The sequence below is a fragment of the Euprymna scolopes genome, chromosome 44 (genome assembly GCF_053919585.1).
Source record: "Euprymna scolopes isolate OS-2025 chromosome 44, ASM5391958v1, whole genome shotgun sequence".
Taxonomy (NCBI): Eukaryota; Metazoa; Mollusca; class Cephalopoda; order Sepiida; family Sepiolidae; genus Euprymna; species Euprymna scolopes.
Genome location: NC_136525.1, coordinates 46,986,410 through 47,000,861, shown reverse-complemented (window position 1 = coordinate 47,000,861; position 14,452 = coordinate 46,986,410). Strand labels below are relative to the sequence as shown.

Genomic DNA, 14,452 nt, shown 5'->3' with positions numbered 1-14,452 from the left:
GATCAGAGGAGCAAGAATCAGAGAGAACATCATTTACGGCCTTTGATGTGTTGCCATAGATAGTCGTGTCATCAGCATAGATGTCAACGAAAGATTTTAGTATGTGTTTTGGGAGATCATTGATGTAGATCAGGAAGAGAGTTGGGCCCAGTATGGACCCCTGAGGGACTCCAGCATTAATACTGTGGGCCTCTGATTTCTGCCCATCAACCACTACTCTTATGAGCCTATCAGAGAGAAGTGATTTAATGATTGAGAAAACATTTCCAGTTATACCGTAGCTGGAAATCTTGTGTATTAGGCCTTTATGCCAAACCTTATCGAAGGCCTTTGATATGTCAAGAGCAATTGCACTAGAAATGAAGCCTTTGTCGAGAGATTCGCTAATCCTATGAGATATAACCGTTAGCACATCTGCTGTAGATCTAGCAGAACGGAAACCATATTGCGTGTCACTAAGAAGGTTATTTCTGCTAAGGTGGTTGACTACTTCTTTATTTATTGTGGATTCCAGCAACTTACTCATGACACACAGGAGACTTATTGGTCTGTACTGAGAGGGAGAGGACTTATCACCTGAATTCTTAAATACAGGGCATACTGATGAGGCTTTCCAGGGTGTTGGAAAGCACTTCTCCTTAAGGCAACGCTTAAACAGTTTGGTAAGTATGGGGGCAAGTTCTGGTTGTAATGTTTTTAACACTATAAACATACAATTTTTTTTTTTTTTTTATTCAATTTTCGCCCAAACAAGACACAGTGCCACTTGACATAAGGGGCTACTATGAGGGATACAAGTTGCAGGGATATTATGTAGGGAGTTGGGCAGCAAAATGTTAGTTCACGTTACACTTGAACTTCTGCATGTCAGTACAGTTGGGGAAGCAAGAACCCGAAAGGGAATTCAAAAGTCTAGCAGTTCTGGGGAAGAAACTATTGGAGTAAAAGGCTTTCTTACACCTAAAGATCTCTACTGTGTAGAGGTGGGACTTTGCTGCTTGTTGGGGGTATTTACATCAGGGGGTAAAAGAGCTTGATTCACCATTAAAATACTTGTAAAACAGGCAGAGGAATGCAACACTTTATCGATGGGACAGAAATTGAAGCTTAGATGACAGTTCAGGACCTAAAACATTGTATAAAAAAATACTCCTTAGCTGATGTGAATCATAGGTAAAGACCCTACACCCAAAAAGTAAATGCCAAGAAGATCAGAAAGGTTCTGATCTTATAAAAATATAAGTCGGCTGAGGAGGGCTGACTGAAAGAGATTTTTTTAGCCTGATCGTTCCTAGCTGTGTGGTTGTGTAAATGTAGAAAAAAAAATGTACTAAATTTAAAAATGCATACATTTTTTTTTTGTGAAATATGGAAGGGAGGGATGTTACATGATAAGGGCTGTCCCCTTTTCATGTAAGTATAAAAATAGAGAGATTTAGTTAAAATGAAAATGAAATAGCATAGACGAAATTCGAACCTCGTAATTTAGGTTTAGAAATAGATTACAAGAGAGAATTAGCAATGGAATGTAAAACAAACCATTGTTTAGATTAGAGATAAAATAGTTTCAAGAAAAGAATGTGCACTGTCAATTTTGTTATGAAAATTCAATTGAAAGAAGCTACAAGATAATTTAATAAACATGTTTTTAACATATTGGAAATATAGGTTACTGAGAATATAGGTTAAAATTCCTTTTGTAAACAAAGGAAAAAGTTTTGGACACGCATGTCCAGAACACGTGAAAGAAGACACATGTTTTAACATGTGTATGACGTCCTGGAAAAATGGGAAGTTCTAGATATAGTTAGAAAACTTTAGAGTTAAAGGGAGAGACGGAGAGAGAGTCTGAGGATTCGAACGTCTAGAAGCGAGACGGTCACTTGTGAAACTTAGAATGAAGCTTTGAATTCTTGATGATGAAAACCACGGCTGGTCGTGAGAAAAAATAAACCCATCATGTGTTTTTATAAACATCGTCTTTGTGTTGTGATTCTACCAAAAGGTAAAGTGAAAATTGTTATTATGTCTATATGTCTGTGTTATAAAATGTCTTGACATACACATCTCATATCTACAATGTGAACCCTACATCTTACATATCTACACTAAGACTGTCTACACAATGTCTCAACACTATCTCCTCACTCTAAGAGTTTCTATCAACACATCTAAGTACGAACATTTTAATATATATGAATATCATCATAACACGAACAATCTCTCTTACAACAACATCCCTCTTAATAAAACTCTCCCTAAGACTCTAAGACACACTCTTAATAATGAAACCCCTATATAACAATTTCATCTTTATAAAAATAAAAGTTATAAAACATATGTGAATAAAATAATATATTTTTTAAATCTCGATTGTTTATACTTGTTGCTTATACTTGTGATTTTATTATGCATAAAAATTGCCTCGGCCTAGAAGGATTTCTCCTTCACTAACCACCGACATACATCGCACTTTAAATAAGTATTGATTTGTATTAAAAACACACACAGAAAGGAAAAAAAAAAAAAAAAAACACTACATAAAAATCAATCTTGGTTGCAAAAATCCGAACAAGTCAGTTATTTTATATTTGTTTCTGCCATTAAAAACTTTGGTTTAAATAATTTTATTTTTAAAAATGTTTTAAAAAGTTTTAAAAATGATGTATTTTTAATAGACAGGACGTCGATTTCTAATGTTTAGTAATATAGCTCATTCTTTTTATTTATTTTTATTATAATTATTTATATTTAGTTTTATTAAAAAGTTCCGTAAATATATTAAAAACACATTCGAAAAGATACCCATTTATTTAAATATATTTTGTTTAAATACATTCTTTATGTTACTTACTTAAAAACAATGTTTTGTAAATATATATTTTTCCTTTTAAATCTTCAAAAGTTTTCTAAATATATTTTTTTTAAATCTTGCTCGGGAACATTCAACCATGTCTGCTATTTGACATGTTTACAAATAACCAACGCCATGTGATTGTGCCAATGTCAAGGTCGAATCACTGGTGTCACTTGAAATGTGCGTCGGTCATCGTCTTTTGCTACAGGGTATCTATTCTTTACTTGCTCCTTTTTTTTTTTCTTTTTTTTTTAATCCAAGCAGAAATTGGACAAAGGCATATTATATGTACACAGAGTCTCATATAATTTCTTTGGCCAATGTACTCTACGGCCACTACGTGTGGTGGTGTTGCAATATTTTGGATGTATAATGGGGTATGATCCCACACAGTCGGACGATTCTATTTATAAACGATGCTGCTTAGAACTGACGAATCAAATTAATTCACGTTCTGCTACCAACCAATCAGAAACCAGAATTGCTTCATAAATATTAAACCTTTTCTGGAGCAATTTCACATGTTCTTTTCCCAGGTTTCGACACGGTAAGAATATTTTGTTCTGTGGAACTGTCTACTACAAACAAGTCACCTCCCAGGACTTGTGTGTAACAGCGAACCATCTGAAACTGTTCTGAAACTCAAAATGGCTTACACTTCTAAGTCGACTTAAAGTGCTACTCTATGCATGCGCAAATATACATTTATATGGTCACATAATTGTCTTTGGATGAAGTACTCACTCCAGGTGTGTATTTTGATGCTGTGTGTCAGTAGGGGGAATGTGTAGCTCGTGTGTTTTTGTGTCCAGAAAGGTTCTTTTTACTCTGTCAATAGAGACAGTTTCTCTTTTACCACTGATATCTAAGGTGAAAGTTTATCAGTACGTGAAAGCATGTCATAAGGGCCAGTATAAGGTGGAATTAGAGGGACTTTCATGGCGTCCTTTCTGAGAAAACACAAGTTCATGATGAAATTTCCTTTGAGACCGATGATCTTATGGGCTGTTCCCTAGTGCGCATCGGTGGGAGCTCGCAGTCTGTCAACATACAGAGCTGAAGTGGTTGTTGTTAACTAATGAGTCAGCATTTGACCTGGCAACATTAAAGGTACTCCATAGCCAAGTTTGGCTGGAGAGTATCCCAGGTCCTCTTTTATAGCAGCACGAGAGCCAAGAAGGACAACAGATATGTATTTGCTCCATCGCTACTGATCAGGATAAGCACTTAGTGCTGCTTTCAATTGGCGATAGAAACACTGTCATCCCATTAGAAGCAGGGTGATAGCTTGTAGTATGAATATGCTGGATCCCTAGAATCCTGGAAAGTTCCTGGAAGAGGTGGGATTCAAACTGTACGCCACAGTCAGTGGTGATGGTGGTGAGAACTCTGTAACATGAAATCTAGCCTGATATAAGGGCTCGTGCTACAGACTCAGCCAAAATATCTGTGAGGGGAATGGCTTCAGGCCACCATGTGAAATGGTCTATGCAGGAGATAAGTAAATCCCTGACTGACTGGCCATGGTCCAACCAGATCAATGTGAACATGGCTAAACCGAGCGTCTAGAAGGTTGAATGTTCTAAGGGGTGCACAGATATGCTTGTGCACTTCTGACTTTTGACAGGATACACAGGGACGTGTCCAGGCAGTAATATCACGCCTCATATTTGGCCAGAAAATCTAGGTGTAATCAGCTTCACTGCGGCTTTGCATCAGGGGTGTGCCAGATTTTGTAGGGTGTCAAAGCAGCTCTACGAAGAGTCATTGGAACAAATGGTCGAGGTGAATTCTTTGAAGTGTCAAAAATGATTTGTGTCTCAAGTAGGCACGGGTAGGTATGCGAATTTGCAGGGTGATGACTGATCCATAGTGTTCACACTTGGCTGGTATAAGGCTATTGGATTGTCAATTACGTAAACATAATAATCCTATCCTCTACGAATCTTTTGTCTCCATGTTTATAGCCTCATTCTCGTGTTGGCAGTGTAAGACAAGAAAAATTAACACATCAAAAAAACGCAAACCGGAACTGGCAAATAAAATAGTAAATAAAATTCAGTGATTCTCAGTTTTGAATACAAATATTTCTTATGGCTTCAATTTTCGATAAATTCTCAAGGATTTAAATTAAAAGTGTTGTGTAATCATTTTTTTTTTAATTTCGTTTTATTTCTTTTTCAATTTTTAATAATTTTATGTGCCACACACACAAAAAAAAAGAAAAAAGAAAACTATGAATTCATACGAAACTAAAAAAATACTATTTTGTTTTATCTCCTTTGTGCTTTATTTCTACAATTTTGGCGAATTTCACAATTTTGAATGATAAAAATATATATAAAATAAAGTGATTTTTATATCGTAAACTGCTTCAGCAATTTCCAGGATCGACTCTATATACCACGTCCTTGCGCATTCAATTTTTGCATACACAAAAATTGAATGCACATTGGGGTGGTATATAGAGTCAGTCCCGAAAATTGCTGAAGCGATTTACAATATAAACATCACTTTATTTAATACTAGCAGACATACCCGGCGTTGCCCGATATTAAACAAAGTTAAATTTCTTTTAAAAAATTTTTTAAAATGAAAGCAACAGAGACATATGCATGTGAGTATTATGTTTTTCTCCTAAACAGTTCATTTCTTGTAAGTAAAGAAAAAAAATACTCAAGCTAAGGTCGAAACCAAAAGCCATAGGCAGTAATTCAAGTACGATAACCATTAGGTCAGCTTGACACAATCTTTAAAAAGTGTTCTCAAACCTACTTATTCTTAACATAAAGAATCTGCCATGTGAACCATTCGCGCATGCGCAGTCATAAAACAGCTGACAAACAGATAAAAATCAGACGACACCCCCAAGTACCAATTTTTCAATTTTGACCCCCGTAGCAGTGTTTTTTTTTTTTCAGATGAAAACCGATTGAAACGTTTTCCACATGTCTGAATACCCTACATACCAAATTTCAAGTCTGTAGATCAAAAGTTCGTTGAGTATATAGGTTGAGAAGTGCCTTCACACACATACACATTCTCACTTTTATAGATATATCATTGTATCACATTGATATATAATATCTTTTGTTAATTAAATATATTTCTTAATCCGTGGAATTTCCACAGGTCCTGCTAACGCAGTAATATGCGACTTATTGTCACATGACCGTTAAGTAGATAACATTGCTTTTTAATGGAAATTCAATATTTCGATTTTATTTCAAAGAAGCACCATGAAAACTAAACCTCACATATTTTTTTCCGGTTGAACGAAAAACATAAGAGGTTTCATTTTCGGGTCAAAATCTGGGTCACAAAGTGAGTAAACAGTTTTGAAGGAGGATGAGAAAACTGCGATAAAGCGACACGTTTATTGTGGCCGTCATATATATATATATATATATATATATATATATATATATATATATATATATATATATTTGTTTACTGGTTTTGGGAAAGAATCCCATAAAAGTGCTCGATTACAAACGAAAAATTTCAATATAAGAGCTTAATATCTATTTATTTAAAACTGTACAGAAGGCCACAGAAACATTAGTACCGTCGGTTTCAAGCCTAACATGAGAAAGAACAGTTAATGGTAAATAATGTTAGGCTCTCGTCAGCCATATTGTTTTCTGTTTATCTTTCTGAGGAAAACCAGGACCGCACACGTTATCTATAATAATGTTCATTCTTATTTAATTATAGCTTGTCTGTCCCTATTTCAGTATATTTTATTTTAGTATGAATTTTTCAATTTTTTTATTAAATATATTTTAGTAAATATGTTTAAAATGAGATTTTATATATATATATATATATATATATATATATATATATATATATATACAAACACACTCCTATAAATTTCTGTTTTTTATGTATTGATATTAAAAAAACACCATTTTTTTTTTTTATTTCATAAGAAAATATAACTTTCTTATATATGGGTTGTGGAATTGCATTCACTAGCAAAAGATCTAGCTAATTTGCATATTTTTTAAACATTCATTTTAATTAATTCCCTATTAGTGTGTTCGGTTTTCTTATGGGATGATCATCTTTAGTTCACTATTACATGTAATTATATATTCATGCAGATATTCTACATGATTTATACTTGCATAATATTTGCGTAAAAAGTTTACAGGAAACACAAAACCTCTTTCCATATCACGGTAGTGTTTGAATATATGGTTAAATGGTAGTTTTAGTCATTTAGAACTGCTTTAAAGCTTCACCGCTCCATCATTTTTAGACCAAATTTCGAACAGTTTTTACAATCACCTTTTCAACTATATTGTGAAATAAAAATTTCAATTTTCGTTCAGTAAAACAAAAGTTATGATGAATTCACTGGTGTTCATAATAAAAAAAAAAAAAAAAACGTAAGGAGTTGAGCAACAGTTTTTATGACTGGTTTCCATAGCAACCACGTCACTTCAGTGACTACTGTTGCTACCAATTCACAGCTCTCACGAAAAGAGAAGTTACAAGTGAAACAGAGAGAATGGAAGAATGAAAGGGAGATAATTGAGGGGATTTTATTGAAAGCAGACGAGTGTCGTACTTTGTTATTTCATATGTGTATGTTATGTTTATGGGGCAAAAAAATAAGACAGAAATTAAGCAAAGAACAAGTGAATTTACTGGAAGCCTGGAAAAATCATGGATTACAATAGAAAAATGCAGGCACAAAAAGTAATATGGTTAAACTTAAACATGAAAAAATAAAGGACTAATTGTTAAAACCGGAAAAGAAAAGGACAAGATATTCTAGTAAAAAATATGATAAATTTATAACTTAAAATATTGCAGCATTTAGAATTTTTTTTTAAATTCAATTTATAAAATTATATAATCAATTCTTAATGCTGCAATATTTTGAGTTTGAATGATGAAAGTTCAAATAAAGACATATCTGCTTCAAAAAAAAAAAAAAAAAATTATACCCAGTGTTGGTCATCCATACCTTTACATTGGTCTGACGTCACTTCCGCCGAATGGCTTTGTAAACAAAGACGTGTCAATTTTATTGAAAGTTGGATTTTAAAATTTATTTTTATTCCATGGTTAGGTGCTTATGCAAAACTAGCCTGGGTGCTCAGCGTTGCCTAGGTGTTTGGAGGTGTGTGTTGAGCAGAAAAGAAAAAAGGGGGGGGGGCTAGTAGAGAGGCAGGCTCAAATCAGCAACGTGAAGGCAGAAAAGAAAGTGAAAGAAAATCTGACATTTTACTGCTACTCCATGATGCGACCAGAAATTCAGAACGTTAAAATTAGGCAGTCAATCCAACTGACACAATGACTTGCAAAAATGGCTTGCAAAAAAATCGCCCCCTCCTTGTAGAAAGTTGCTCAGTTGAGGGTGAAGGAATTAATGTTTTGGGCCAATTTTTCGATATTTGTCGTCCAAAACGTCAAGCTTCAAAATAATACCGATCTCATGAAAATCTGTTCTCTCTGTTGAAAATTTTAGGCAGACACACAAATATATGGTGCACCTTCTCAAAGTGATGTTACCTCAAGTAATAGCACGAAACTGGATACTCCACCAGACTAGATAAATTCTTGTCCTGAATCTAGTAAGACCAAGAGACCAAAATGAAAAATATAATACAACATATGAAAATAGTTAATTGGGGAGAGGAAAATTATGTTCTCAATTTCTTTACTAACTCAGTGCTTGAGAGATAAAGAACTTTTATGGAACATTCGAATATCTATGTATCTCATATAGACTGCAAGTATTAGCCCCAGGCTGTGGGCCCCTTGATTTCTGAGAACTTCGACTGAAGTAAAATAAAACAAGAGAAATGAGATTTATATTATACATAATGATGTTTTAAACGAACGCATTTTAGGTGAAAATATGATGTAATTACTAATATAACCCGTCAAAATTAGCATAAATTCCAAAAAATTGTGAAAACTAATCCAGTAGGAAAATAATCACAAGTAAAATGTAGAATTAAATGAATTATCAAGCTTTAGCATATGTTTTAAGGTTGAAGAGTTTGCAAAATCCAGGGGAGGTAACTGTAATCGATCATTTTGATTAAATTATTACAATCCACCATTTTTAAACACAAAATACTGGAACAATTGTGAATTATATTTTTTAGCGCTTTTATAATATAATAACCAAAAATATTGAATTTCAAGCGAAAATTATGGTAGCTACGTAATTATCAGTGCCTCAAGGGTCTATCCTTGGACCTCTATTATTCCTAATATTCATAAATGACCTCCCTGATAAAACTGTCTGAGAGATGGCTATATATGCTGATGACACAACGCTCTATAACAGACACAACAGGAAAACAAATGAACACATATCTAAAAAAAAAAAAAATTTAAATAAAAAAATTTAAAAAATGGCAGAAACACTAGAGGATGATCTCCAATCTGTAGTGGAATGGGGACAAAAATGGATGGTCAAATTCAATGCTGCCAAGACTAAACTTGTTTCCTTCAATAACTACAAGAAACCTTCTCTACCACAAATAGCAATGGCCAAAGACTCTTTATCTAAAAGTACATCTTTTAAACTCCTCGGCCTAACATTCACAGGAAACAAGAGTTGGAACAATTACATTGAGAGCATTGCCAGGACTGCTGCGAGGAAGGTAGGTTCTCTCTACCGTGCTAGAAAGCTACTAACGCTCGAAAGTATCTTGTATGCATGTATGGAGTATTGTGGTCTTATTTGGGCTGGTGCATCTGCTACTAGTCTCTCACTCCTAGACAGGGTTCAAAAGAGAGTCGCCAACCTGATAGGTCCTGAACTGTCATCTAAGCTTCAGCCTCTGTCCCATCGACGAAATGTAGCATCCCTCTGCCTGTTCTGCAAGTACTTTAATGGTGAATGCTCCGACGAACTGCAATCACTTGTACCCCCTCGACGTAAATACCCCCGACAAACAGCAAAATCCCACCCCTTCACAGTTGAGATCCCTAGATGTAAGAGAGCCTTTTACTCCATTAGTTTCTTCCCCAGAACTGCTAGACTTTGGAATTCCCTTCCGGGTTCCTGCTTCCCCAACTGTACTGAGATTCAGAAGTTCAAGTGTAACGTGAACCGACATCTTGCTGCCCAACTCCCCACATAGTACCCCTGTAGCTTATGTCCCTGATAGTAGCCCCATACATCAAAGTGGCGATGTGCCTTGTTTGGGGTGAAAATGTAATAAAAATAAAAAGGTCTCAAATAGTAACATATCCAAAAATGAAATAAATAATGAATGAAATAAATAATGAATGAAATAAATAATTAAAAAGCACCTTTTTCATTAAAAATATATCTAGCACATCTACTGGGTCATTTTCTTTTTGTTTTTTTTTTTGCAATTTTTGGAATTTTTAATTTCGACATGACAATTAAGTACATAATGTATTCACCTGAAATGCGTTGGTTTAAACAATCACTAATCTACACAAACACCAAACAATGGCACGTAAATATACTCCAAAAATCACGTAAATTGATCAAGTAGTTTTATTCTTAAATAAGAAAATCCAATTTTATGAGTATCCAAGAAGTGACTATCTCGCACGCCTTTTTAAAATATATTCAAAGAAACAAATGAAGATAACTCAACATTTACTAGGTTTATGCTGTAATGCCTACGAATTCCTATCAATCGCTTAAAAATGATTTATATAAAAAGAAAATTGATCAGGAGCTGATTTTAGGAATATGATGTTTTCGTTTCATCACGGGTACATACATTATATAGATTTTTTTTTTTTTTTTTTTTTTTTTTTTAAACATATGGTTTTTGTCCAGAATATATGCCCTAATAAATATAAATATCTCTGGCGACACCCCCACTATAATACCAACTTTTGAACTTTGACCTTTCGAAAATTAGCACAAAATTGGACCATTGAACTTTGGCCGATAAAAAGATTATTTTTGAAAAGCTTCAAAATTACTTCTCGACTTTTCATACGACAATAAGAGAATTACAGAAAAAAAAAATGTGCAAATCCAGAATTCAATAAAGAAAAAAAAAAAAAAAGAAATATGACGTACAGATGACAGATCTGCCCAGGAACGAAAATGCCATATTCCAAAAATCACATAAACTAATCAAGTAGATTTTTGTTTTTGCGTTTATTTTAACCAAGAAAATCAAATTTGGCCGACCTGAATGAGCTTTCCCCTGCCGTAAAATTATCGATAACAGATTTAACTTTCATATTATTAGCAAGAAACGATTTTTTTAAAAATTTATTTAATGTCTTTTAACGCTCTATAATTTATTTTTATTTTTTTTTATACCACAAAAATAACCCTAATAAGTAGTAATTTTGCTTGACTGAAAAGTGGGGTATCAATTTAATAGAACGTTATAATTTAAAAGTGATCCCCCCAGGTTAACTCTTTTCCTACTAAAAAGTCATTAATAACTCTTTTCCTGCTAAGTTAAGTCTGTTATTGACGATAATCCGCAGAAAAAAATAAGAAAACGTGGAAAGGAATAAATCTTACGGTCGGGGGGGGGGGCACGTTCAATTCCGTCTCAAATTTTATTAGGAAGCAAGGATCGAGGATAGTGTCTTGATCCGCCATATTTAATAACGAGAGACAATTCAATTCAAACTAACAAGATTGTAAAATCCGCTTGTATACAAGCAGAGAGACCCAACGTTGGCCGGGATTGAATTTATTAGGAAGCGAGGATCGAGGATAGTGTCTTGATCCGCCATATTTAATAACGAGAGACAATTCAATTCAAACTAACAAGATTGTAAAATCCGCTTGTATACAAGCAGAGAGACCCAACGTTGGCCGGGATTGAATTTATTAGGAAGCGAGGATCGAGGATAGTGTCTTGATCCGCCATATTTTATAACGAGAGACAATTCAATTCAAACTAACAAGATTGTAAAATCCGCTTGTATACAAGCAGAGAGACCCAACGTTGGCCGGGATTGAATTTATTAGGAAGCGAGGATCGAGGATAGTGTCTTGATCCGCCATATTTTATAACGAGAGACAATTCAATTCAAACTAACAAGATTGTAAAATCCGCTTGTATACAAGCAGACAGACCCAACGTTGCCCGGGATTGAATGGGGATCAACAAATGTTCCACACTCCCAATACGTTTATTGTAATCGAAATTAGTGAAATCGACCATTTTTTTTTTTTATCAACTCAATTGATTGCCTGCTCTAATCGGGGACCCACCGTGGTGCACCAGGAGGAAGCGTCACATGCCTCCCTGTAGTAACTTAGTCCATGATACATTGTTGTGTGAGAAATTCTGCAATTAAAAGCAAGCCCTTTTTTGGCTACCACCCATTGTCTTTGTTTAGACCAATCAAATTGGTTGACAATGAGCGACGAGTTTGGCAGGATTTTGAATGCCTTTTCTCTATCCAGGCAGTTCCAGTAAAACAGCCGAACCAGAAGGATGGAACTCAACTCTCTCTGGATATGAGGCATTTGGACGCCTCCAACTTTTCGTCTCCTCGAGACTTTATTTTAAAGTCTAAATAATAGGATATATATATATATATATATATATATATATATATATATATATAAACCCACCCAATATTTTTGCTGATGAGGAGACTTTGTTTTAAAACTATATAAAATTATTGTCCAAGACTCAATGTCTATCACAATAAAAACATTGTTTCCGAAACGATCGTACAATTTACTGATTTTGTTTGTTCTTCCTTATGAAATCGAATTTTTAATTATAAATTATTAATCATCTAACTCAATATTAAAATAGCTCTAGGATATATATGCCTATCGAGCTTATTATACATCTACATTACAACGAGCACGGTTTTCTTTTATTTCAATTGTATTATTGAATTTATTAATACATTAAAATATACACTGATCTTTAGACTCTTGTTCTAATCCCCTAAAATACTATTAAAAACCACCGAATATATGTCAAGTTATGTCACGGTAACATATATTGAGCGAATTTCTAACAGTATTTGGTCTAGTTTATTATTTATAACACCTTTTCCCGAACTCACCGTATTAAAGAGAGAGTCGAGCGCCATTTTGAATTTTCCAATACATCGGTAAACACTGCATGTTTTTCGAGCTGAATAAACATGTTACATTAAATAAAAACACAAAAAATATACCCAGTTTGATAGAAAAGTAACTTATCTTGCCTTTGATAATATTTATTTGTTATATATCTGTTTTTTGACAACTTTTTCGAATCTATGTGTACAGTAATACAAACCCGAAACTTCATTTTATGAAACATATTTCCTATTTAAAATCTCCGCCAATGTATTCCTGCAGTCCTCCTGCTCCTGCACCTTGTGAAACGTTAAGTGACTACGCGCATTCGCGCACATTTCAGTAAGAAACCGATCGCGCGTACCGTAAACGAAGGCGGTGAAATGGGGCAAAGTAGTCCCAGGCTCCAGGGGTTCATACCATGCAAACGGTAAGTTTGCGACGGGTTTGATTATCAGGTTCGTTGTTAGCGACCTCGAATACCCTTAGAAAACCAAATTAGAGTGGTCGGTGTTCGACTGTAGTGTAAGGTAATATTTACCAAATTTAATTTAAATTAAAAATCCTAACTAAAAGTACCATGGCCCGTATTCTGCATAAGTATTAAACCCCCTCCTCATATTAAGAATGGGTTTCTAAATAATAATGTAATAATAATTGCATCTGTAAACTACAGACGTGGCCGTCTTAACTAAGAAAAATACAATACTTTTAAACTTGAAAGTCTACGAAACAATTGAAAAAAAAAAAATGAAACCTGTCGAATCGATGTATATATTTATAGAAGTCAAAAAATAAATATTATATATATTTACCTATGAAGCGAACGTTGGACTGTTCTTCTAAGTCTTAAATTGGCCAATGTTTTTAGGGAATTCGTTAAAGACATTCTTAAAGATGGGAGCAGAAGACGCGTGTTTGGTACAAAAAAGATTCGTCAAAACTTTTCGCCTCTTACATAACAGAAGAGTTCAGCTAGTCAAGGGAGATAATTAAAGGAGTTTAACCTTTAAGCTAAATCTAAAAAAATGAAGGGGGAGGTGGGATGAGCGACCTTGTTATCAATTGTTTATTTGTATTAGTATGGTTAGCCAGTGCTGCCCGGAAACATAGGGGTTGTTGTCCAGAATTTAATCTAGTTAAAAAAAAAAAAAAAAAATGTAGAACAATTTTTAATGTCATATTCTAAAATGTCATGTAAATTGATCAAACAGTTTATATATATAAATATATATATATATATATATATATATATATATATATATATATATATATATATATATATATGTGTGTGTGTATTTTGTGTACAGAAAGTTGTTAGATGAGACAAATCATTGGTACCGTCGGTTTCAAGCCCGATAATAAGGACCGTTTAAGGTATCCTTATCAAGCTCTCTTCAGCCATTATTCGTCTCCTATATATAGTAATTTATAAAATATATATAGCGATTAAGCTACACTGAATATTCCGCGTTTCATCCACTCTAGGACTCTTCAGGCTTAGAGTGGATGAAACATGGAATATTCAGTGTAGCTTAATTGCCATATATATTTTATAAATTACTAACTAGCTCTAC

General features: G+C 34.0%; 1 protein-coding gene across 2 annotated transcripts in view; it reads right to left on the bottom strand.

Annotated features, from left to right (window-relative positions):
• Positions 1 to 13,851, bottom strand: part of LOC145268834 (enoyl-CoA delta isomerase 2-like) — a 65,455-nt gene extending 51,604 nt beyond the window's left edge. For both annotated transcript variants that reach the window (XM_080124495.1, XM_080124496.1), the window contains exon 1: positions 13,691 to 13,851. In XM_080124495.1, coding sequence (XP_079980621.1) covers positions 13,691 to 13,764 — 74 coding nt within the window. In that variant the 5' untranslated portion in view covers positions 13,765 to 13,851. The remainder of the gene's footprint in view (positions 1 to 13,690) is intronic.
• Positions 13,852 to 14,452: the final 601 nt, after the last annotated feature.